The following is a 27645-nucleotide window of genomic DNA, read 5'->3' as shown; positions in this document are numbered from 1 at the left end:
AATAGCAAAGACATGGAATCAATTTAAATACCCATCAACAGTAGACTAGATAAAGAAAATGTGGTACATATACACCATGGAATACTGTGCAGCCATAAAAAAGAATGGGATCATATCCTTTGCAGCAACATAGATGGAGCTGGAGGCCGTTAACTAAGCAAACTAACAAAGGAAGATAAAACCAAATGCATGTTCTCACTTGTAAAGGGGTACTAAACGTTGGTTCACATGAACATAAAGAAGGGAACCATAGACACCAGGGCCTGCTGGAATGTGGAGGGTGGGTGGAGGGTGGGTAGTGGGTGAGGATCAAAAACCTACCTATTTGGTGTTATGCTTATTACCCTGGTGATGAAATAATCTGTACAGTAACCACCATGACATGCAATTTACCTATAGAACAAACCTGCACATGTACCCCTGAACCTAAGAGTTTTTTTAATAAATCATTTTTAAAGACTGTAAAATATTTTTTGCCTATATCTTTATTTTCTTAGGATACAAAGAAGTGGGATTACTATGTCAACAACTCTGAATGTTGTTAAGACTTTTGATTCACATGATCAGACTGCTTTTCAAAAAGGCTGCCCCCAACTTCCCCATTTATCGGCAGCAGATGTGAACATCCATCTCCTGAGGACTCTTCAGGCTTGTCATTTTCATTTTTAATTTCTGTCAAATTGTCAGGTGGACAGTGTAACCTCCTTGTTTTAGCTTACAATTAAAAGATTTCCTGTGTGGTTTGGAGTGCTTTCATGAGCAGTTCTTCTTTGCTGAATTGTCTGCCTTCCTATTTATGTATTAAGACCATACTCTCTTGTTTTATATTTGTTTAACAATTCAATTCCCACTTGGCATTTACCTTTAAATTTGGTCCATGGAGTATTTTGATGAATGAAACTTATTTTAGGTATGTCAATCTATCAATCTTTTCCATGCTCTGAAATTCCTATCCTCCATTGTGCCTGTTTTCAAATGAAATCTCTTGCATTTTACTTTTATTTATATATCAGTAAACATACTTTATTGGTATATATTTTATTAAACATATATATTTAACATTTACTTATTATAAAGCCAATCACTGAATAAAGGGGCTGCTCTGATGAACAGAAACACATGAAAACAGGGCCACACTGTGCGTCTCATGTTAATCTAATCATCCAATTAACTTTTGAATTTGTTTTGCTTTTTTAAAATTAATTTTTTTTGAGACAGGGTCTTGGTCTGTTGCCCAGGCTGGAGTACAGTGGCATAATCTTGACTCATTGCAACCTCTGCCTCACCGGCTCAAGCAATCTTCCTGCCTCAGCCTCCCAAGTAGCTGGGACCACAGATGAACACCAACATGCCTGGCTAATTTTTTGTATTTTTGTAGAGATGAGATTTTACTATGTTGCCAAGGCTGATCTCAAATTCCTGAGCTCAAGTGATCCACCCACCTCAGCCTCCCAAAGTCCTGGGATTACAGGCGTGAGCCACCATGCCCAGCCTGTTTTAGTTGCTTAATATGGGTAAATACAACATAGGTAAGTAGCTGCAAATGGCAGTTTTAAAATTAATTAATTAAATATTGAGATAGGGTCTTTCTCAACAGGGTCACTCAGGCTGGAGTGCAGTGGTATGATCATAGCTCACTGTAACCTCGAACTCCTGGGCCTAAACAATTCTGCCACCTCAGTCTCCTGAGTAGCTCAGACTACAGACATGCTACACCACGCCTGGCTAGTTTTTGTATCTTTTTTCAGAGACACGATCTTGCTATGTTTCGCAAGCTGGTCTCAAACTCTTGGCCTAAAGCAATCCTCCTGCCTCAGCCTCCCAAAGTGTTGGGATTATAGGTGTGAGCCACTGTGCCTTGCCTGCAGTCATTTTTGAAAGCAATTTTTCATGTAGTCTCAAAAAATTTTCTTTGATTACATTAATCTAAATTTTGAAAGAGTGCTACTCCACTGCCATCATCGCCACCAATACTACTAACAGCTAACACATATCTTGCATTTTATTCTGTGACAGGCAGTCTTCTAAGCATTTCACATGCATTATTCCCACTTATCCTTAGTAACTACCACTTGTGGTAAACAGTATTATTATCCCCATTTCACAGATGAAGAAAATAAGGCATAGAGGAAGTAAGTATCTGGTCCTAGAACACACAACCACTGAGTGGCAGAGCTGGGGCTAACCAAGGAAGTCTGGTCCCTTAATCCATATTCTTAACCATTTAACTTCCCCAAAGTATCCAGCATAGAGACAGGTCCTAATATGTGCCCAGCAACATTGTGGGGTAGAAATTAATAGGAAACACTCTAAAAACCTCATGTTTACTATAAACTCAAAGAATAACAGTGTAGCAAGACCTTGGTCCTAACACAGACAAAATGATGATATGAAATGTAAAGGTTATTTATGTATCCAGTCTTTTCAGTAGAGTATTGATGCTTAGAAATATAATCTCCCCCAACCCCTGGGAATGTCTGTAAAGAACTAGGGGACACACATTTCTAGTATTCAAACACTGACAAAGAAGAAAACTGGGTTTTGCCCAGTGCTTGTTCAAGAAAGGCAACATAGACTAGGCAAGGTGGCTCATGCCTATAATCCCAGCAATTTCGGAGGCTGAAGTGGGCAGATTACTTGAGGCCAGGAGTTCAAGACCAGCCTGGCCAACATGGTGAAACCCTGTTTCTATTAAAATACAAAAAATTAGCTGGGCATGATGGTGCGTGCCTGTAAGCCTAGGTACTCGGGAGGCTGAGGCATGAGAATTGCTTGAACCTAGGAGACAGAGGTTGCAGTAAACCGAGATCGCACCACTGCACTCCAGCCTGGGCGACAGAGTGAGACTCTGTCTTCATACACAAAAAGGGCAATGTTAGTTAGCATTCTCGCAACATGGCTGTAAAGTACGACAGAACCAGCTCTAACCTCTAAGCTTTCCCTGGCTGGTGTCAACACAGCACAGCTGTGGTCTTAGGTTCTGAACCATGTCCTCTCTTGACCTTTGACCTCTGAACACTCCATTAACTTTGTGCTTCCTATGGCTCCCTCTCTATAGACTCAAAGAAATGGAGGACTTCCACATTTGTCAATCCTCCTCATCTACAGTGGGAACACCACTTTAGTGTGCATGCTGTTTGCCAAGGGAGTGATGTTTCTTCATTTCTCTTTCAACTTGCCTCCTTGTTTTTCTAGAAAAATAAGCAGCACACAAACTTGCTCCAGTGTTTTTGGCCTTCTTCTTCAAACCCACCGGTTCTTAGACCTTTCCACTAAGGGGTTCATCTCCCAAGAAACATTTCAAACAAAATACCAACCACGATGAGCATCTCCCTTCTAGCAGGTGTGATACTGAAAGGATACTCTTCCAAAGCACGGTAAAATTACTGCAGTCCCCCAAAAGGTGGCTCTTAACCATTCAGATAACAATTCATCAGTTCACACATACACATCGAGCTGAGGAACACTGAAATATCAAAAAGGTGCCTGGCATGGTCCCTCTCCTTTGTGTAGATATGAAAATAGGTGGTGCTTTGAGTATCCAATGCATAGTGCAGACAAACCTAGAGACTCCAAGGCAAACTGAGTACCAAGACTGGTAAGTGTTTGATGCTACAAGGCCCCATACAGAGAACTGTTCAGGTGGGCAGATTCTTTTTAAGGGCACCTTCCTAAACAGGCCAGTCTGCTTACTGAAGTCCTAAATCAGAGCTGTTTGGGGGGCTAGCCAGACACTCCAGATATTCCACAGTTCGAACCAGCATTATGAAATATCTTTCCTGCCTATCATTTCCCATCTTGGGATCAACTACTAATAAAGGGTCATCTTAGGATACCCTGATGGGTCCATCCAAGAGGTAGCCATTTGTTACTTTCAAATGTGCTGTTTTGAAGAATCTGAAGCTAAATGACCACTTAGATCATATCTTTTATTATATAAGTCCTATCACATTCCTAAATTATAAAAACCCCCTGATATCTCAGGGCAAAAAGCCATATTCTAACACGTCCTCAGAGAGAACATTAGACTGCAAAAGGGATATCTGGGCCAGGCACGGTGGCTCACGCCTGTAATCCCAGCACTCTGGGAGGCCGAGGCAGGTAGATCACTTGACGTCAGGAGTTTGAGACCAGCCTGGGTAACATGGTGAAACCTAGTCTCCACCGAAAAATACAAAACTTAGCTGGGCATGGTGGTGCGTGCCTGTATTCTCCAGTTACTCTGGAGGCTAAGACAGGAGAATCGCTTTAACCCGGGCGGCAGAGGTTGCAGTGAGCTAAGATTGCACCATTGTACTCCAGCCTGGGTGACAGAGTGAGACTCCATGTCAAAAAAAAAAAAGATATGTTACATTTTTTATATTCCTATAATTGGCATACACTCACTTTATAAAAATAAAAATCTGCACAAGCAGACAAATTTATTTGAATTAACACATCTTTCACATGTGGGTGCTGTCTCCTCTCCTAGATTATAAAATCCTAGGGGGTGGGGTCCATGTCTTAGTTTTCTTACAAAGTACTTGCTAGAGCTCTTTGCTTGTAGCGGGTCCTCTACACAGTTCACCCTTGGACAACACAGGTTTGAACTGCATCAGTCCACTTGCATGCAGGTTTTCTTCTGCCTCTGCTACCCTTGAGATAGCAAGACCAACCCCTTCTCTTCTTCCTCCTCCTCAGCCTACTCAACATGAAGACGACCAGGATGATGACCTTTATGATGACCCCCTTAATGAATTGTAAATATGTTTTCTGTTCTAATGATTTTTTTAATAAAATCTTCTTTCCTCTAGCTTACTTTATTGTAAGATTACAGCCTCAAATACACATAACACAAAATATGTGTTAATCGAATGTTAATAGTTACATCTTTGGGGAGTCAAAAGTTATACATGGATTTTCATCTGCATGGGGTATCAGCACACTGAACTCCCATACTGTTCAAGAGTCAACTATACAACTTATTAGTACTGTATGAAAATCCAAACTTTTCAGAGATTAAATAATGTAAATCTTACCCAAGGTCTGTCTCTCATTATCTAAATCATTACTGAGATTATCTAAGGAAAGATTATCACTTATGTCACTGACATATGAGTCATCATCAGAAATCTATGGGAAAGAAGAAATAACATTCATTAGAGTTAGAATAAACAAGAGCCAGATTTTCATAAAACCCTTACTCCAAATGATCAAACATGTTGAGTCCCACACTACAAATACTCTTGGATACTGTTTTCATAAAGGTCCATACACCAATCTGCCAAGGAGGTGTTCACAACAAACACCTGTTCTTAAAATTCTTATACATTCTGAATTAGTTCTCACAAGGAAAACAGCAAGCAAGCTCAAGACTGTTATTGTAAAGATTCTTATTAATTCTGACTGCATTTTTAGAATTTATTATTGTTTTTGTAGAAGAAGTTACAATTTGCCTTTGAGCTATTTGTGTAAAAAGTATCTTCTATGGGAATTAATACATAAACAAGACGACTAAGTCTGTATTTAAGGGGTAACATTATTAGTACACACTGACACAAAGCAATGTTAACTATAATAGCTGTTATTCAGGAAAGGATAATTTTTATGTATCAATTTAAAACAAATAATGCTATAAACCAATATTACAACCATATTATGATAAAAATACAATAATTATATATTATAAATCAATATAGGTCAAATTCCATGATTAAAAAATATACAGGATACTAATTTCCTTCTCTGTAGTAGACATATTACATTATTAAATAGGTAGAAGTCAAAATTATTAACTTGTACTTGAAAAGAAGTATAGCACTTTGAAAGGCTGAGACGGGTGGATCACTTGAGGCTAGGAGTTCGAGGTCAGCCTGGCCAACGTGGGGAAGCCTGTCTTTACTACAAATACAAAAATTGGCTGGGCATGGGGCACACGCCTGTATCCCCAGATACTTGGGAGGCTGAAGTACAAAAATTGCTTGAACCTGGGAGGCAGAGGTTGCAGTGAGCAGAGATCACACCACTGCACTCCAGCCTGGCCAACAGAGTGAGACTATGCCTCAAAAAAAAAAAAAAAAAGAGGCCAGGTACAGTGGCTCACACCTGTAATCCCAGCACTTTGGGTGGCTGAGGCAGGCAGATCACCTGAAGTCAGGAGTACAAGTTTGAGACCAGCCTGGCCAACATGGTGAAACCCTGGTCTCTACTAAAAACATAAAGATTAGCCAGACGCGGTGGCACGTGCCTGTAGTCCCAGCTACCTGGTAGGCTGAGGCTGGAGAATCACTTGAACCTGGGAGGCAGAGGTTGCAGTGAGCTGAGATTGCACCACTGCACTTCAGCCTGGGCAACAGAGCGAGGCTCTGTTTAAAAAAAAAAAAAAAAGTGTAACAAATTTAACACATCAAGTTACAGAAATGAGAAAATATCCAATGCTCTCTACTTTTACTTTTTCTTCTCACGTATAGTATCATTTTATACTTTTTGGGTATGAGTTATGAGAGAACTCTCAGAATACAATGACTAAAAAGGGCAACTGAGTTTAGTGTTTCTGATTATGGATTATTTACTGAACAGATTAATCAGCAAAGCAACAAGAGAGATTTTTGAGGCACCTTACTGTAAACATTGCTCAAACCTCATTTTCTGAAGAGCTTGGAGATAACAGAACTTCCTGAGCATCAAAAAACTCGGAAAGGGAGTCAGTGATGGAGAGTCTACTTTCATTAGAAAGCTGATGAACTAGAGCTCGGTTTTCATCTCTGGAGTTTTCCTATTTGAAGAACAAAACCAAAAATGTATACATTTAGAAACATTCTCAAGAGAAAGAAAATAAATGATTTAGTTGTACAATACACAAGGTCACAGGCCCATACAAATAAGCAACTCAAAGCAGAGGTCAGCTCCAACACTGAGAAGCGAGCCTCATGCAAAACAAAGTTCTCCCCCAATATGGGCACCTCACTTACAGGCACTATCACTTCTCACACACATGCAACAAATCACAAGGCAAAAAACAACTGTCCAGGTCACTCTTTGTTCCATTTATAAGGGGAAAAATTCCAGTGCTCTCTGAATCATATCCTCTTATTCGCTACCACTGCTGGATGTTTCTTTTTATACTAAAATCTCCTCTGCATTGCACTGAATGCACGTCCTTGCATGGCTGGTTCAGAGCAACATAGCTTTCTTCTGCCCCTATGCTCTCTGAGGGAACAATATGCTGCTTTTGAGGTGTCCCTTGACAAATACACAGTGTGTTTTGGTCCAGAAGCACCCTGGTGGCAGGTCATTCACTATTCATGGATGAATGATGTAAGTTCTCTTTGTCTGTCTCTTTCCACCCACAGTGACTGCAAGGAAAGGAAGTCCCCAGTCCTCTTTATAAGCCTCTGTACAAATAACACAACAGAACATCATTGTTTTCTTATCTCGCATGACCCTCCATTCTCCACTCCACTGGGTCTGGACTTTCCCTCTGGGGAGGACTTAAGTCCTGAGCTGGCCATGGCAGGATATAACAATGAACCAGACAAGGTTTGTGGACTGAATGAGTGGTGAGAGAATGCATCCAACACACATCAGACGAGGCCTGTGGAATAGACAAAGTGCTGGCAAAGTGGAGAGATTGATTCTGATTAGGGAGATTTTGTTTGAGGAGGGCTTCACAGAGGTGGCACTTGAGGAAAAAGAACAGATTCAGGACAGGATGATTTGATTTCTTTCAATCAGAGTAGACAGGTAGTAGTAAAACCACTCACATTTTTTATTGGGCTAACAAAGGAGTTGCTTCCACATCATCCAGAATAATTTGGGGAAAAGGCAGATTACATCTTGCCCAGAAATTGTCTGAATTCAGGATATACCCCTCAGTTTCATAGGGAGGGGATGCTATGACAGGAGGGCCACAGCAGATTTTTGTAATTAATAAAAGGCAAGTGGTCCCTTTACAAATTGCTTGCTTCAGTTTACAAATATGTATCTACAAACTGTTGAAATCGATAAGGCATCTGCCCAAGGTATTAACGATCCTACCCATTTTAATACCCATGTAGCCTTCTGAAAACCAAGCCTCTTCTCTACCCTAACAAACAGATCACTTTAGAATCCATAAGTATCACAGCTGTTAACTTCAAGGAAAAGGTCTCTCTCCTCAAAAGAGCCAGGCATAAAGCTATTGAGTTTTAAAACATCGTAAGGAATAGCTTCTTTAACACTCACTCAAACAAGAGAGTAGTCCTGTGTCTTCTGTGTGCTCCTGTCACAAAAGATGCTCATCATTTATTTACTTGTTCTACTCATTAATTTATTACTAGTCACTCCTGCCCTCTCTGTATCTTCCTCCTCCTAGAATGATGGGTCCAAAGATTTCCTGGCTGACTGACACTGAAAATAATATTCCTAGCCCCTAGCCCTTTCTGGAGTCCTCTTGTATGTACTGTAAACTCACCAGCACTGCTGCACCCCAAGTCTACAGCATGGTGTCTTAAACAACTCAGGACCTCATTTGCTAAAATATTAACCCAGTCAGTTCAATTCAATAATTTCCTTTCACATATGTAATGCATGACTGGTTGCTTATCTATTGTTTGCATTACAAAAAGTTAAATCAAGTGTGTCCAACCGACAGCCTGGGAGCCACATATGGCCCAGGATGGCTTTGAATGTGGCCCAACACAAATTTGTAAACTTTGTTAAAACATTATGAGATTTTTTTGTGATTTTTTTTTTCTGGCTCATCAGCTATCATTAGTGTTAGTGTATCTTATGTGTAGCCCACAACAATTCTTCTTCCAATGTGGCCTAGAGAAGCCAAAAGATTGGACACCGCTAAGTTAAATAAACAGAGAAAAGGGAGGGAAAGGAACATTCATAGTTCACACTATAACAACCACTACAAGCATTCTGACACATTTCTTGTGAAATAATTGTAATCATGCTATTTTCATATCTCTGTGTATGTAATTTTATAAAGTTCGCCCAAACAACATTGCAAGATAGTTTTTTTCAAAATTAAACTGTATTCTGAAAATAAAAATATGTATTCAAAATAGAAAATTTTAAAAAAGCAAATAAAATAAATATCACTTCAAGTCCCATTGAAGTGGATATGAATGTGGAAGTGGACGTGGTCCCTATTAACTTGCTGGCATTTTCATATTAAAATATTTGTGTACAAATTTTATTTTGAAAAACTGGGATAAACAGTCTACATATTGTCTGCTCCATTCACTAACCATTATGTTGTTAACATTTTCCCAGACCATTCAAAATTCTATGAGACAATGAACTGTAATTGATAAATATTTTATTATATAGTGTCACAGAGTAATAATAAAATTAAGAATATTTACAGATTTGCGAAAATGCTTTGTTTGTAAATATGTCTTTGCTTGTATTGTGTTATTTCTTAGAATCAATTTTTGGAAGAATTATTAATAACCTTCAAGGCAAAATATATATTACCTAATTACACCAACAAATAAGGAAACCTGTTTTTTCTATATTAAGGGCACTGCATACCATAATTTAGAAAACTTTTGAGCTAATCTAATTGTTTTAATTTTCATTAGGCTGAATAGTTTTCCCTTTTTTAAAAACAAGCTTGTAGAGATGTTATTCTAGGGAGAGGCTGGATGAAGGGTGCATGGGACCTCCCTCTGCATTTCTTTGTACTTTCCTGTGAATTTACAAATATTGCAAAATAAGTAAAAAAAAAAAAAAAAAAAAGAAAACCAATACCTATCTGTGTGTGTGTGTGTGTGAATTATGGCCTTTTTCCATTTACTTGTTAAAGTTTTAAGTTACTTGATATTATTTGTTCATTGGTTACATATGAAAAACATTATTATTGATTTAGCATTATCTCAGTCTGTCAATTTCACTGAAAATATTTTTCCCAGTCTATTATTTGCCTTATTGTTTTGACACACATCACTTTTTCCTAAAAAAAAAATATAGTCAGATCTAATCAACATTCCTTTTGCAATTTTTTTCTATTGCAACCCAATTTAGAAAATCTTCCCTACTCTAGCAGTTTGATAAATATTTACATTAACATTTTTCAGTTTGAATTTTTATATTTAACTTGAATTTGCTTTTGATTCATTTAACATGCAATGAAAAGATTTAAACTTCTTTTTAAATTGCTTTCAGCAGGGCATGGTGGATGGTGAGTGCCTATAATCCCAGCCACTTGGGAGGCCAAAGCAGGAGGATGGCTTGAGCCCAAGAGTTCAAGGTCAGGCTGGGCAACATAGTAAGACTGTCTCCAAAATAATGGTAATTAATTATAATAATGTAATAAATTTCTTTGAGCTGTGCCAACCTAATTTATTGAATAAACCACCCCTTTCCCATTGGTTTTTGATGCCTTTTCGAACCATAATCTTTATTTCTTCTATATACCAAATAACATTTATGCTTGAGAGAGTTATTCTGTCCCATTCTTACCCATCATTACCTTATTTTAACTGCTGGAGCTTGAACGAGTGTTTTATTTTCTGGCTTGGCATACCGTTCTTCATTAAATAGCAGTGTATACTATTGCGAAAAGGATTGCTTTGGCCTCGTTAGATGTGAATTTAAATCTCAGCTCTGTCTGTTACAAGCTGTATGTCTAGAGGAAGTTATTTAACCTCTCTGAGCTTCAGTTCTCGTTTCTCAAATGAAACTATCACCACCTACTTCATAGAGTCATGGTTAGGATTTTGTGAGGTAATGTATTCAAATGCATGCCGATATAGCAAACAGACAATTAAAAGAATTAAGTTCCCTTCTCTTTCAGACTTTTCTTTAAAAGTTTTGGCCTTTTTTAGTCTCTTAAATGGACATTGGATGTAGTATGGTGTTACCTCCCAAAGTCACTTGCCCTTTCATTTGGAATCTAAAATAACTGAGGAACTGATAACTTGATAATATTAAATCTTCACAGGAATATAAAATAGGATAACTTGGTAGGCTGTGGGGGTAATTTCTGATTTTAGAAAAGGTGGGCATTTTAGAATTCAATTAGCCAGGCCCAACACCAAAGATGGGTAATATATGTGGCTAAAGAAAAGGTAACAAGGCCAGGTGCAGTGGCTCATGCCTTTAATCCCAGCACTTTGGGAGGCCGAGGTGGGTGGATCACAAGGTCAGGAGATCGAGACCATCCTGGCTAATACGGTGAAACCCTGTCTCTACTAAAAATATAAAAATTAGCTGGGCATGGTGGCAGGCGCCTGTAGCTCCAGCTGCTGGGGAGGCTGAGGCAGGAGAATGGCGTGAACCCGGGAGGCGGAGCTTGCAGTGAGCCGAAATGGTGCCACTTGCACTCCAGCCTGGGCAACAGAGCGAGACTCTGTCTCAAAAAAAAAAAAAAAGAAGAAAGAAAGAAAGAAAAGGAAACAAAGTGAGCAAAGAAAGTGAGAGTTCTAAAAGGAGAGCACCTTGGGCTGACCCCATTGGTGGAGACTGTCATTTTCCAATAGAGTATCAGAGGTAACCGGGAGTTACCGAAAAAAAATTAACTGGAGTCAAGTTTTCAGTCTGGGAGGCCATTTTCATTTACTTTCCTACTTATGTCCTGAAGGCAACAATAACTGTACCTTTGCTGGGAAAGTTAGCCTGAGTCACTCCATGATAAAAGGGATAAAATAAGGGAAACAGAAAATTTCTGAAAGAGGAAATAGATAAGGTGACAACTGCATCACTGATTCAAGACTCAAGAAGGCTGTTTTGGAAGGTGTGCATTTGAAGGATGTTATTGTTACCTTTCAAGGACAGTGTACAGAATTTCAGCTTTCAGGTATGTTACTTTTAAGATGAGTTTTAAAATATGCATTTTAAATATATAGTTTAAAAACATGTATTTTAAAAGACTTGTGCCTTTGGTTTCCTTTCCAAAACACAAATAGTTCCAAGTAGACATGCCAAGCATAAATTCATAAAAGCATAAATTAAGGTTATGTATTTAACTACCTGTTAAATAAGTAAATTGTGATAATACTATTTAAAAGGTAAATACTGTCTGAAAACATGCACAAACTCCAGAGAATACCATAGTACGTGGCAGCTGGTCAGTAATGGCTGATCCTCGCCATGACTGGGTCCTGTTTTTAGCAAATGTGCAGATTCAAAAGAGGGCCTGCCCAGGCCTAAAGTCAAGGTGCCATAAGTAATGTTTAGGTGCTCAATGCTGCAGATGACAGTTTAGGTCTGGGCTAATATACCTGAAAAGTGACCTCTTGTGGGTAGCGCTTCTATAAAAGAATGTCATACTTAACCACTAGCATGTGCCTCAGAAGTAGTAAGAGACCCACGAGCTTCTGCCAGACAGAGGGTGAGGCTCATGGGAGCAGATGGGCCTGTTCACACATGGCACCATCTTGTCTCCAAATGGGTTTGGTGCCCGGAGCCCTACAGTCCATGTACTGACTGACTTCAGTCTCAACTCGCCTCACCATCCCACACAATGGCTTCCCAAGGAGTGAAGGTGTGTGAGGGGTTTGTTTTCTTTGAGGACAGAAAAAGAGATTATGATTAAACATTACAAACTTCTTTTAAAAACTTACATAAACACACACCTCTTGTCTATTACCTGCCTTATATTTTTTATTTTAAGTGTACTCAGTCTAATTCATTTGTTAATAAAAATTTAGCATATCTGAAGCAGGCATTTAATATAAAAATAGCTTAAAAACAGTTTTTACTTTCATTACTCTTTCCTACTTATTTTTTGAGTAACCTACTTGTACTTTTCTGAAATTTCTCATTTTAAACATGCAAAGACTATTTTGGATAAACATCCCTAATCTTGAGGAAAGACTTTTTTTAACATACTTTTAACTGACCAAGAGACACTTTAATTGTAATGAAGTATTTTTTTCCCTCAGAGTGCACAGCCACATTCTATAAAAGAAAAAGAAAATCACAGAAAAGGGAGAAGGGAACAGCCACAGAGAAAGGGTTAGAGGGTAAGGAGGCTGGCAGGGAACCAAGATACTGCAGGTCAGAGAAATGTAGGTTTCTTCAGTAGTAACAAGAAAAAATGTTTATCTCTCTATAGTTCCCACTCCAGTACCACTTAGTGAAAGGGGTGACATTTAGCAGCGAAACAGGGTGAAGAAATACAAAAGAAAGAAGAGTTCAGGGGCAGGGAGCAGTTTAAAAATGCAATTAGTAGCATATGCTCAAGAAAGCGTTTGAGCCCAAGACCCCAGTCCATGACCCAGCTGCGGCCAGCACCCACAGGAGGAGGGCAGAGAGGTAGATAGCACCCATGAGGGGAAGCAGGGAGGCCGTGCAACCGGACAGATGGTATCACGGGAGCGGGCAGCAGCTGGGGAGACATTACCAGATGAGAAACCTACCCACCTCTGCCAGATTGTCACCCGACTTGGCGACAGCGGGGGAGTCGAGGAGCAGAGACTCGGCATGGATTCTGCGTAAGCGTTCTTTAAGATCTGTGTTTTGTGCTAGGGCCTGGAACATGTTAAAATAGTGGGGGCTCTGTTAATAAATGGATGTTTCAGAAAAGCACAGCAGTGGGCCCTGCAGGAGCGATCTCTAAGAGCTTGATGAAACTCTTAGTGACGTGGTCTGAGAGCGCACTTTCTAGACTTTTTCCTTGAATGCTCTCCAAGAGGATACTGGTTCTGAGATGCCTGGGAGATGACAAACCTGGAGGCTCTGGAAATGATGCTCTTTTTCTCATTCCAGACATGGAAGGAGGGTTGGTAAGTGCAACAGAGAGGGAAGTCACAGATACTGTCAGCTTCTGTTAAGACCAGTGGTTCCACAGCATCTCCTCCTCCTCCCCAACTGTCTGGAGTCTCTTTGGCCAAATCCCTTCCTAAGGAATCCAGGATTCTATCAGCTTTGAAGAATATGCTGGCCCCACCCCTTATGAATGGACGTATTTCAATGTTACTTAATTATCATACCCATTGAACCAGATTTTAGAAAGTGTGCTGGAGGCCGGGCATGGTGGCTCACACCTATAATTCCAGCACTTTGGGAGGTGGAGGCGGGCAGATTACTTGAGGTCGGGAGTTCAAGAACAGCCTGGCCAACATGGTGAAACCCCATCTCTACCAAAAAATACAAAAATTAGTTGGGTATGGTGGCACACGCCTGTAGTCCCAGCTACTTGGGAGGCTGAGGTGGGAGAATTGCTTGAACCTGGGAAGCTGACAGATGTTGCAGTGAGCTGAGATTGCGTCCTGGGTGACAGAGTGAGACCCTGTCTCACAAAAAAAAAAAAAGAAAGAAAGAAAGAGTGCTGTGTGCTGGGAAGTAGGACTTCATGAAAGATTAATTTTACTCTTTTCCAATATGGGTATTGATTGTTCTATTCATTATTTAGGACTAAGGCAATTTATTTCAAAAAAGAAATGAGTAAGCCTCACTTACCTGCATAAGAGCTTAAGGACCATGGCTCTGGGAATGGGTAAATGTGAGATGAAAAGCAAATCTGAGACTATGCCCCCAGGCCTCCTTTATATTTCCCTGGGTAGGGCTCATTCCTTATCTCAACCTTTCAACTAGGAGGAAAGTGGCTGAAAGGTAAAGGAAGCTGTTTCCTTCACGCTGATACTCCTCTTTACTTCATGACCAACTGTTCTCCAATGGTCTGTCTGTGGAAGGGGACAAGTTTTCCTGACTGTCTTCCCAGACACTGACACAATCAGCTCCACAGGTGCTCGCACGCAGATTCAGCCTATGTGTCTGTCTTTCTGACTCTTTTCTAAGAAACTCTGAGCCTTTTGCATCCACCAGGGCCTGCAGGACCAACCTGCTGAAAGCATAGAAGGATGTGGTACTGCCTAATCCTCTACCTGGATCTCCAACAGGGATGCTGGCTTTATTTTTCAGTCCCCGCAGAGCATATGGGTTATTTGAAAATCCTTGAGGACCACTTAAGAAACACTGCACAAGAGCTAAGATCACACAACCACATATAACAATCTCTCTGGAGCACTCACTTTATTCTGGCCAATGACAGTGGTACGGAGGCTAGAATCTTAGTACAGCCTGAAGATTGTGCTATTTTATTAGTTTTTCTTTCCTTTGTAAGCCACAGGCAGAAAAAGAAAACATAGCAACACTGTGCATACAGCACCGACATATCCATTCTGATAGCTCTGATATGGTTCTAAAAATCTTATTTTCAAAAAACAAGTCTTAAACCCCAATTGTGAATCCAAGCCAAAAAGGAAAGAAAGGATCATTCGGTTTTATCTGAAGTTTCCAAAATCGTGAATATGGGTGAGAATGAATTCCTTGGTGAAGGTGAGAACAGCCTTGGCCTAGGATACCACAGCCAAATAGGTCTCAGTGGCCAAACAGGCAGACTGACAAGATGAGGCCAGACCTCTGTGGGAGGAGGCAGGGAGAAGAAGATCACGGGGAGAGGGCCCTTGGAAGCCCATCAGTGGTACCTTTTGTAAATGCACTAAAAGCTAGCTTAATGAGAACAATAAGAAACTTAGGAAAAAAAAAACAAAAACACTTTGCTTCTGCTTCTCTCTAACCAAAATGGCACCCAATGTATGGCTGTCTTGTACAATAAAAAGGGGGCGATTCTATCTGTGACTTTAAGACAACGTTAAGACTCTTCTTTATATATGAAGCAAGCCAATGTTATTTTTAATTTCTTTTGAAGATAGCATACTTGGAATGGTCCATGAGTGAATATTCCTTACATATTCTACAACAACTATATGTGCTACTGGCAGAAGATTTATCACTAACATTATATCAAGAGCATCACTTTTCTTAGCAATGCGATGAATAGAAAATATGAATCAATATTTTCTAGTTCTCTCAATGCCTGTGTTGGCTTCTGGTTACAAGATCCTAAAATTTATCTCCCCTACCTGACCTGAAATAGAAAATTCAGTATTGCTTCAGATGGTAATTTCGTATGTGCACACATTCTTTCTCTTTCTAAAGTAGGAATTCCAAAGTACAAGAAAAGAGTAAAAGCAAATCAGTATGCTATTTCAAAAGTTCTCTAGCCTCCTGATAGATGCAGGGTAAAAAAAAAACAAACCAGATAACTTTATTCAAATAGAGGTAGGACACGGCACTTTAATGGAGCCTAACTATTCTGAGGAATTAATTGAAACTGATGAAAAAAGGAGAGAGAATGAGTGACAGAACGGCTGAGAATCATTTGGGACCCTGTCAGTGATTTTCCTGTTACTATGAAGGTATAGTGATTGCTTGACAGGCACTTTCATGTGACTCATCTCTTTGTAGCCACAGTAGAGGGGCAGGGCAGGGAAGCTAAATGTCTTGTACTATCCAATCAAACAAAATAGTTCTCGTGTCTTTGAAAGAGTGGTGAACAGGATCAGTGCTTTGCAATAGAGAAGATAAGAGCGTGAATTGGAAATTTCACTCTGCCACCTGTCATTTGGAAAGTAAGGCTAAGCTTGTGGTGTCTCATGCCCATAAAATTTCCTCCAAACTGTCAGATTTTGTAAGCATTAACAGAAAAATGTCTGTAAGACACACACACATAACACAAAAACGTACAATAAAAATGTTAGAGAAACAAAAACATTAAGATCAGTCAGAGGAAACCAAACTTAAAGAAGGTATCACTTAATAAAATACTAGCTATTAAGATTTGGATAGGTAAGTTTCGGTGTTTCAAATAAGCAAATTTGATGAAAGGTTAGAACATAATTTGGATAATTTGGTTTTCTCCTGAATTTTCAACACAATCATGGAAATAGAAATTACAAAACATTCATGAGCCTGGATACATCTCAGGCATTCCTGGATGCAGACATGTAACTTACGGATGACAGGGCATTCTTCAGACCAATGACCTGAGCAGATGGGGAGGAGGAGGCATCCTGCTCCATCAGCTGCTTCAGTTTCTCTCTCTCCGCTGACATGATATTAAAAGCTGACCTTAAAGTGAAGTAAACTACAGAGATATAATCATTATAAAAAGGAATAAGGAAGCATAATTAAAAACAAAATACAGAAAAAAACATATCTCTTATAAAAGAAATAAGCAAAGTAACAGCCCTGAATATTTTGAGTATAGCAAATGTACATTCTACCTTGACTTTTAAAAAACACATTTGCCATGTAGAACACTCTAATGTAAACTAAGGCCTCTGGATGATGACGTGTCCACGTAGGTTCATCGACTGTAAGAGATGCAGTACTCTGGTGTGGGATGCTGATGGCGGGGGGACGGTGCCTACATGAGAGCAGGGGGCTTATAAAAGCTCTGCACTTTTGGTTCAATTTTGCTGTGGACCTAAAACTGCTAGAAAAAATTAAGTCTATTAAAATTAACTCCCATTCACACACATCTGGCAATTCTAAGGCCCCTATCCACTATAATGTCTCATGACTTTATGACTTATCATCAGGATTTTTTGACACTTGGACTTTGCTTCTGGATCCTCAGTGATCAGGGTTTTGTTTCATTTGTATCCCCAAAGACTGGAAAGGGTTAAAAACAAAGCTTATTTGTTTTCCAGGGGAAAATGTTAACACTGCAGCAGAAAAATGAGACAGCACCTTAATCAGGTGATCAAAATTAACTATGGGTGAGAGTCAGGTGGACCGTGTGCCTCTAGGTAAAATACGCTGAAAAAGACACAACATCTCCTTTGGTGTATGCCAGCCAGGGCTATGTAATCTGAATTTGATCATGAGGAAACATCAGACAACCCCAGAATGAGAAACATTTTATTTTTAAAAGTTGGCCTATACTATTCAAAAGTGTCAATTTGATAAAAGAGAAAGAAAGGCTGAGGAACTGTTCCCAATTAAAGGAGGCAAAAGAGGAATGACAATGAAATTGACTCAAGGGGCAACATGGTACTAAATGCATTCTTGGGATAACTGACAGCATTTGAATATGGAAGGCAGAATAGATAAAAGTTGTTTCAATGCTGTATTTCCTGAATTTGATTACTATACTGTGGTTATATAACAGAGTATTCCTATTTTATATACTAAAGTATAAAGCCATAAAGAACAACATGATGTATGAATCCTACTCTCAAATGGTTCCGAAAAGTGAAAGTGTGTGTGTGTAGAGAGTGATAAAATAAATGTGGCAAATATTTAAAATGAAGTATTTAGGTAAAGGGTATACAGAAGTTCTCTGTATAATTCTTGCAACTTTTCTGTAAGTTTGTAATTGTTTCAAAACAAGGTCTTACTGTCTACCTTCTTGCTTGTTAGCCCTTCCAGCTGCAGGACCCAAATCCCCCAGCTCTAACCCTGGCATTCAGCTACTCTGTTCCCTAGTGAGCACTCAGGTACAATGAGGGCTTAGTCACTATGGCCTCCAATGCCTGCACTGAAGTTTTAAAAAACATTAACACATACAGCGCACACACACACACACACACACACACACAAATCATTATTCATTAGGTTTTGATCACATCATGTACAAATTACTTCCTAGGGATGAGGAAGCTGTTATCTAAATTACTGATTGTGGCTATCACATTTGAATATTATCTTTCCAATCTCCTTTATAATATTTTGTTTTAGAAGAGCAGGAAGACAGAAGAGACTCAGACACATGTCTTCTCAAATGACCTAGCACATTACTGAATTCCACAAGGCTGCATTTTTAGAGGTATTGTTATTCAAGAGTGGCCTATTTAGTAACACAGAAACTAAATAGGCATTATTGACTTACTTCATTTAATAGCAAGGAGGGCAACTAAACCTCTCTATATGTTGTTGCTGAACTTGTCTGAGGTTGTGGCATTTAGTGATAGACCTGAAACATCTTAACAAAGTCACAACAATTTGTACACACACACACACACAATGGTGCTGCCTCTGCCAACAGAAGATGGGGGTCAAATGGAACTAAAATTTTCTAAACGCCTATGAAACACACTTAGCTCTTTGCTTTAAACAATTTCATTGAGCAAAATAATGGGCAGGACAACAGAGTAACCAACAGCTGGGGCTTCACCGTCAGCCCTGGATTCTTCCCTACTCCATGACCTTGGATGAGTAAATGATGTGCCTGAACCCCAGTTTCCACATTTGTAAATGGGGATAATAATAACTTTTACTTTAAATGGTTGTCATGAGGATGAACGAGAGTGAGAATGCAGGTAAAGCACATAACACAATGCGTGGTATGTAATAAATAACAAATGTTATTGCAATAATCATAGTGATACCGATGAAGGAGACACATGAGGATGAAAGTGATGGTGACTGCAGTCTCTTGAAATGTTGGCAGCAGCTCTAGATGATGCTTTACTCTTTTGCCAGGACAACGCTTGTAAATAACTGCACACAGGGTAGAAATTCTAGGAATGAGGGGTTGGCCAGAATCTATGGAGCCGCAGGAGAACAGCCTTGGGAGGAGAGCAGCAAGCCACACAATTACGGACTGCATCCTATGTCCTATTAGATATGCGCTATGCCCCTCCCCTACCTGCCACACACACAGGATGCCCACGGCCATCTCAGTGGGTCCCCCGGGGAGCTACCTCTCACTGTCCTGTTTATTGCTCCAAATAAAATAAATGTGGCACTCAGCTGGCTGCCACTTTTCCAAATCAATTCCTCTGGCTTCCAGGTGACCCACAGAAAAACAAGGCTTTCCACCAAATGAGAAGAGTCCTATATAAATTTTAAAAACTGGCAGAATATACAATATTTGGTTCAAAATGTACAGCTGACAAGATTGCATTAGGTGTAAGATAAGCAGAAAGAAACTCATATAGTCATTATATTTTATTGTAAGGAATAAAATGCTTCCTAAATCATCTGAAAAAAGGGTTTGGAAGACTAGATCCCTGTGTACTAAATTTCTTAAATGACTATTAAGGCCCACTCAGGACATTAAAATAGTCATTCATAGCCACCTAATCATCCACCACACACAGGACAACTATCAGAGGTTGCTCATGAGAGACCACATTTATATTAATTGTTTAAGACACAGGATCCTGAAAATCAGGAACACTCTCTGTGATAGGAGTGCTTTCTTATTTCTAACTTGAATCTAAGCTTACTAGAGACAAATAAACAGCTTTAAAAAATAGAAGATTCAAATGAGCGCATCACATCTATGGTTACCTGACAATAAATAAAGCCACACAGAAAATCTTAGATGCTCAGAGATTACCAAAGCCACCCACCCCACAACACGACCAAGTCTTCACATCTCCAGCTTCCCCGCCAAATGGTCTGTTGGCCCACGCTTGTCAGAGCACTTGCTATCTCCTAAAATGGTACATTCTGCTCTGGGACTTAGAATGTCCTTCTTGCTGCTAAGACATTTGCCTCAGTGTCTCTTCACTGTCAAACAGGAGGTATTTCCTCTTTCATTGGGTATTCAAATATCGGAAGGCAACTGTGGCATCTGTGTTTATTCATCTCTTTCCCAAACTGTCATTAGCCATTTCTCAGATACCCTTCCTGGACTACGAGAGGTGGGCACAGGTTGAGTTTTTGACTGTAAGAAGTCATAAGTTGCATCTACAGAATGGAACATCATAAGCGTCGTACAAGTGACTCTTGGTGGTCACTACCTTTCTGTTTCTAAGGCTTCCATGCTGTTCTTTTATTGAGTTAGTACAGTGAGACTATAATAGATGGAATGTTTGGATAGTGAGAGTCAATACTCTCACTACCAATGTATCTCAATTTATCTGAGCTCTACTTCTTAACATGCTCCTTCCTTAGCAGTTTCTCAGCATCAGGAAAGAATAAGATCTTGGAGAAAGTAGTTATGAATGCCATGGGCACCACTCTAGAAAGCAATGTGGTACAGGAGAAAGAAATTCTCTAATAAGGCCAGCCTGAAGTTAAATTCTACCTCTAACACTTAGTTGCAGCTGCCATTTATATTTTGGACAACTATATTCAGGATTTGTCCAAAATATGTTTCTACATCTGTACATGTAGATAATGGGCACATCTGAGGAGTGCTTTAAGCAATGAGAAACCTACTATCACAGAACACCTAACAAACAGTGAGACTCATTTTTCCCCCTTTTTAATTGGAAACCAAATTTTAGGTGAATTTTCTTTAAAATGTTAACATTCCTAATATATCTGGGACATTCTGATCTTCTGCAATCTGCAGCAGTTTCAAACCTCACAGGATGCCCATGATTTTAAAATTCTTTTTAACCCATTTCCATCCAAATTGATTTAGATACATTAGGTAACTTGCAATGGTAGGTAACTAAATGGTCCTACTTATGAATCTAATTGCTCGGCACATTTATGCTGAATTCTAATTTATGAACAACAAATGACTTGGCTTTTTGTTGAGTCATAAATCTCTTTTAGCTTTTTAATCTATGAAAGAGGTATCATTCACTTGGCTTTTTATTCAGTGCTTCCAGAAGCTGAAAATGGTTCAGAAAATGACCACTCAATACTTACTACTCAACATAGGGAAAGAATCCAGAAAGAAAAAAATAGGTAAATACAGTTTTGATTTTGTTCTATTTAGCTTTCACATTTGTGAATAAGGATGTCCTTCACTTGTAGGAAAAGTGTCCCTAAAACATCATTTGCTTCCCTTCCAAGTCAAAGAACACAGATATCCGCTTCCACTTGGAACACCTGACCCTAGTCCTGTCTTGTTCCTTGCTTTGCCATCCTAAATCTGCTCACCAAGTTTGGTCATTTCTGTTTCTGCTAACAGAACACTCTCTCAGAAAACCTTCTTGTAACAATAAGCAATAGTATGGACTCTTTCTACTCAGTGTAAAATAATCAAAGAAAATAACTACAGAATTTGAGAACCAAAAGAGTCAGGACAACTACTATACGACATTTAACAGGCTATCAAGGGCCAGAGAGGTTAATAAATGAAGTCAAATTTCCACAGCTAGTCAGTAACAGAGGTGGCCTACTTAGCCAGTATAGAGGGAGCTCCAAAAAGGCTTATTATTTACAATGTTTCTTAAAGTATGTTTCTCAGAAACTTAAATTCCAGGATGTTAATAGCTGTTGGGAATAGGGGGAAGATTCCCAAATAATATTGAAAGTCACTGAGTTAAACAAAGCCAACAGATTTTTTTGTTGTTTTTTGCTGCAGGACTTCTCAGGGCCTTTACTATTTACTGTTCTTATGTAAATCCAAAGGAGACCATAGTCAGCAGTGTTTTCCAAACAATTTTAATCATGAAGTTTTTGTTTCATTTTTAGAAGTACTTTATGGGTAAAGTGTTCCATAAAACATATTTTGAGAAATGTAAAAGCTAATATATGCAACAAAAATTACTTAAGACTTTTAGGTTTCAGTACATTTCATTCTCTGCTTATATGTGTGTGAACATCCACACAAAGCCAGAAACATAAGCCAACTACTGGTTCAACAATATGCCATAAAACTCAAACTCACAGTCTATAATATAGAATAAGGACTCTTAAAACTAGGATGGGTGCATTTTGGTTTCCTACCATTTGATCTACAAAAACAGGAGAATTCAGATGCATTTAACAAGTTGAAGGTCAGAGAGACTACGTTACATCACTGGAATTCTTGCCTTTAGTTCAGCTGCTTTGGAATTGTAGTCAACAGAATAGTGATGCAGTCGAGAAAGTACAATAGATACTGTCAGCAACAAAACGAGGTTTACACAGGAAGAAAGGTCAAGATGCTTCGAGTTTGAATGTATGGAAGTGAGAAGGCATGCAAGGTCACAGGACTTCATACAAACCTGAGAGCTGTCTTTACTCTCTGAGGCCCCCAAATTACAATCTGTGTAAGAGACTCCCTGAACCAGGAAAAGGAAGATCTTTCCATCTCTGCAAGTGTACTGTAAAACCACAGGAATGAAACAGCTTGTTAGGCTCCCTGTGGAATTTGTTGTCTGTAAGCCCACAGGGCTCAGGCAACTGTTGAATAAGTGCATTGGACCTTTCTCTAGGACAAACCTTGGCCCAGTCTAGGTATGTGGCAGCTCTGCAGCCAGCAGGTTTTCACAAAGTGGGAAAGACAGAACTGCTGGCTGGGGCCCATTACAGACTTTCAACAAGGTGGAGGCCTCTGCAGGAGGACTGGATCAATGAAGCCACTCAATATGGCAACCTTTGTCATGCTGAGGAGGCAGCTTCTTCAATGTAGGCGAAACTCAGGACATTTCCTCTGTGTAGGAGGCGTTATCTTCTCATTTTTTAGAAGTTCGTATTATTAAAAAGTAACAATGTTTTATAGGAATTTCCTCCCACAAAACTTAAGATGCCCTAATTGCAACTGATTATTTTAATTCTTCAAATTCTTTGACGATCCTTTAAGGGTGGGCCAGGTAACTCTTGCCATTTCATGGATGGACTGTACAATAGCACAACAAAACACTGAAAACAGTCTAATGGTAATTAGGACAAGCATTCCAGGTAGCAATCTGTATAAAGGACAAAATGGTTTCCTTATAACCCACCTCATATCCAACATGTTTTAAATTTAGAGGGTAAGGGAAGAGAGAGCTGAAGGAATCAGTAACGTACGAAAGAAAAATATGAAGTAGGAAAGGAAGGCAATAGAGGGAATATCTTCTCTCTTCCCACCTTACACACTGCCCTCCCACTGAAAAACTTTAAATCCATTTTCTCTTTAAGAAATAATATATGAAAATTGAAAAAAAAGTTAAGCAGAAAGATAAATAAGCACTTATAACTCCAGCCTCCATCACTAAAATGTTTGTATATATCCTTCCACACTTTTGAGTATACCTATATATGCCCAAAATAGGATCATATCTATATATTGTTTTGTAACCTTACATTTTTACTTTACATTTTATGCTGAGGACATCTTTCTATGTCTATAAAAAATAACGCTGGCCACTCTATCTGTAAGAGCAGAGAAATACCACGTAAGGATTATGGACTCTGGGGTCAAACAGGTGAGAATTCAAGTCTCATGCTGGCTGCTTTGTAACCATGTGACCCTCAGGAAGCTGTTATTTTATCTAAGTCTCAAGTTTCTTTTTTATGCAATAGAGATCACAATGATACCTACTTCACAGGCTGCAGCTAGAATTAAAATAATGCATGTAAAGTAATTAGCAAATACCTGACATGACAGTTATGTGCTCGATGTTAAGTAGCTATCATTATTATTATTAGTGAGTATTCTATTATACTACGTTTTTGAAAAAATTCAATCCCCTATTGTTTGGCATTTAGATTATTGCTATTTTTTTAATCTTTTATTTTGAAATCATTATTGACTTACAGGTAGTTGCAAAATAGTAAAGTCCCACATACCCTATACCCAGTTTCTCCCAGTAGTTACATCTTACACATCTATGGTACAATATAAAAACATGGGAGTTGACATTAGTATAAACTACAGATTTTATTCAGATTTCACCAGATTTACATTCACTGATCTGTTTATATGTGTGTGGGTATAAGTAAATGCAACTTTAGCACATGTCCACATTCCTGTAACCAGCACCACAATCAGGATACAGAATTTTTCATCACTACAAGATCCCTTGTGCTACCCCTTTATAATCACACTCCCTTTTACTTACTCCATCTCCATAATTATATCATTTCAAAACATTTATGTAAGTGGAACCCTACGGATATGGTTTGGCTGTGTCCCCACCCAAATCTTATCTTGAATTGTAGCTCCCATAATTCCCATGTGTTATGGGAGGGACTCAGTGAAAGATAATTGAATCATGGGGGTGGCTTCCCAAATACTGTTCTTGTGGTAGTAAATAAGTCTCACGAGATCTGATGGTTTTGTAAGGGGTTTCCCTTAGCCTAAATTCTCTCTTGCCTGTCACCATGTAAGACATGCTTTTTGTCATCTGCCATGATTGTGAGGCCTCCCCAGCCACTTGGAACTGTGAGTCCATTAAACCTTTGTCTTTATAAATTACCCAGTTTCAGGTACGTCTTTATCAGCAGCATGAAAATGGAGTAATACACCTATACTATGTAATGTTTTGAGATTGGTTATTTTTTCTCAGCATAATGTCCCTGAGATCCATCCAAGTTGCTATGTATATCAATAGTTTGTTCCTTGGTATTGCTGAGTAGTATTCCATTGTATGGATGTACCACAGTTTGTTTAACCATTCATCTGTTGAAAACCACTTGAGTTTGTTTCCAGTCTTTGGCCAATACAAATAAACTTGCTTTGAACATGGGTATAGATTTGTGTGCGGACATAAATTTTCATTTATCTGGAACAAATGCTCAGAAATGAGTGTTGGGTTGCATGGTAAATGCATGTTTAGTTTTATACAACACTGCCAAACTGTTTTCCAGAGTAGCTACACCATTTTACATAGCTACAAGCAATGTATGATAGATTAAATTTATATGCATTTTCACCAGCATTTGATACTATATTTTCTTTTAACTTTGGCTCTTCTAATAGGTGTGTAGTGAAATCTCATCATGGCTTTAATTTGCATTTTCCTAATGGCTAATGATGTTGAATACCTATTTCTAATTTTTGATGTGACAATGCAAAATGGATACTTTGTTTGGATAAATTCTAAGTTAATTCCTACAATGAATTCTTCAAAGTGGAATTGCTAGATAGGCAGATTTTAAAAATAGTGAGAAAATAATATCATATTGCCCTCCAGAAAATTACCAATTTACACTCCCATCAGCATCACATGAATTGCTCAGCTTTTAAAGTACTAACTCTCTCTCATTGTCTCCCCAACAACGTTAAAAAGAAAGTTCTTGCCAATACATTCTCCACTACCAGGGATATAAAATAAAAATTAGGTTTCCCTAAATCTTAACAGAGCAGAAAACGAACCAATTAAGATACTCTCTCTAAGGACATCTCACATTCAGACATGCACTTAACATTTTCATCAAACACATTAGGAAGAAAAAAAACTCATTTACCTTTATGGGCAATATGACACAGATCTTCTTGCATTTTAGAAAACTCTGATGAGGTTTCAGAGCCATCAGAATAATTTTTCTCTTCTCCAAAATCTAGTGTTGACAAATTAGGATTGGAGGAGTGTAGTCTTACTGGGCCAGAAAAAGGTTTCGGGACCTGAAGTAACAACAAAGGGAGATATTTCTTTTCAGATGCAGGTTGCTTAGAATATTTACTTGATTCTAAGATTGAAACATAGTAATACAAAACATTTTATAGGTAGGTCTTTTTTTTTTTTTTTTTTTTTGGGATGGAGTCTCGCTCTGCCACCCAGGCTGGAGTGCAATGGCACAATCTCCGCTCACTGCAAGCTCCACCTCCCGAGTTCACAGCATTCTCCTGCCTCAGCCTCCCAAGTAGCTGGGACTACAGGCGCCCGCCACCACACCCGGCTAATTTTTTGTATTTTTAGTAGACGGGGTTTCACCGTGTTAGCCAGGATGGTCTCGATCTCCTGACTTCATGATCCGTCTGCCTCGGCCTCCCAAAGTGCTGGGATTACAGGCGTGAGCCACGACGCCCAGCCGAGGTAGGTCTTTCTACTGAGTGATAACTTATTTTAAAAAATGAGAACTCAAGACAACACTTTCCACAGAAACTTGCTTCTTGTGAGCTAAAAATGGGTGAGAAATCACATATTCTTTTGGAAATGATAGAAGCATTAAAGCTATAGGTTGAAAATGACAGCTAAAGCTGCCAGGCTTTCTCATTTATACTCAATTCTTTCCTCCTGGCAATAATCATCCATGTATCCAGGCGGTTAGTAATGGATAGGTTTAAAATGCTTTTCTTTGCACCTAGGGCTTCTACAAAACAAATGACCTTCATTTGTACATGGAACATTCTTTACTTCCAAAGTGCTTATCTTCAGTCCATAAACTACTTTGAACCAAAGAGTGTACATGAGTGTATCAGGTGACCTAACCAAAAGCTTGAGATTTATGTTGATTCTAAAAATGTTGCAATTAATATGCAACAGTTAAGCTGCAAATCTTGGCCTGTGGCTTAGCTGTGCATTGGGAAAGCTCCTAGCATGACACAGTGAATCCTGGATAAGGGATTGGGAGTTTGGAGGTAAGAAGCCAAGGAGAATCTACACCATGTCCTGTGCCCAGAGAATCAGGCCTGTGGGCTTAGAGGGATGACAAATCCATGGAGCATCAGCGGAAGACACAGGTCAGAGCACACAGCAACCACAGCCACAAAACAAGGCACAAACACAAGCAGGGAAGAGCACAGGCAGGCTCAACAGTGAAGATGGGGAAACCAAAAGCCCCAGAAACGGCAGCATTCCTGTGACCTCACACCCTTTTTCCCTTAGAAAATATTCTCTCCCTTGCCCATGATCCATTATGTGCTTATCCTAGCACCCAGATAATCTAAGTGATTCAATTCATCTCGCTGCAGAGGACACTGGAAAGAACAACTACAGAATATTCACTCATCTATTCTCCTAGCTGAGTCAAGGCAGCTCCTGGCACATGGCATGCAGAGCAGGGCCAATGAAGAAACCAGTCTGTCAGGGGAAGCAATGGTTACCTGCAGCGTTCCTTTAGCATCTTTGCCAATAGCTCTGGACCGCCACCTCCTGTGCGATCTTTTTTCCTTTTTGGGACTTTCAAAAGATCCACCCTTTGTTTCAAAACAGGAAAGAGAGCACAGACAGTAAAGTCCACCAAACCGACAAGGATAAATGCATAGCAAGGTGACCACCTCCATCCCCTTGACTTTGGCTGAAGTAACTGACCACAGCATCCCACTGTTAGTGAAAG

The 27645-nt window shown here is 39.3% G+C and overlaps 1 protein-coding gene across 15 annotated transcripts in view; it reads right to left on the bottom strand.

Annotated features, from left to right (window-relative positions):
- OSBPL3 (oxysterol binding protein like 3) overlaps window positions 1-27645 on the bottom strand; it is a 188099-nt gene that overhangs the window by 36686 nt on the left and 123768 nt on the right. For 8 of the 15 annotated variants that reach the window (XM_054494372.2, XM_063667466.1, XM_054494364.2 and 5 more), the window contains exons 9-14: window positions 27413-27505; window positions 25834-25990; window positions 16776-16906; window positions 13339-13446; window positions 6620-6754; window positions 5019-5112 (exon numbers count right to left, since the gene is read on the bottom strand). In XM_054494372.2, coding sequence (XP_054350347.1) covers window positions 5019-5112; window positions 6620-6754; window positions 13339-13446; window positions 16776-16906; window positions 25834-25990; window positions 27413-27505 — 718 coding nt within the window. The remainder of the gene's footprint in view (window positions 1-5018; window positions 5113-6619; window positions 6755-13338; window positions 13447-16775; window positions 16907-25833; window positions 25991-27412; window positions 27506-27645) is intronic. The other 7 variants (XM_063667467.1, XM_063667468.1, XM_054494374.2 and 4 more) reach the window with 3 other exon arrangements.

This window comes from Pongo pygmaeus, chromosome 6 (assembly GCF_028885625.2).
Source record: "Pongo pygmaeus isolate AG05252 chromosome 6, NHGRI_mPonPyg2-v2.0_pri, whole genome shotgun sequence".
Classification (NCBI taxonomy): domain Eukaryota; kingdom Metazoa; phylum Chordata; class Mammalia; order Primates; family Hominidae; genus Pongo; species Pongo pygmaeus.
Note: the sequence above shows the minus strand (reverse complement) of the source record. Positions and strands in the feature narration are given on the sequence as shown.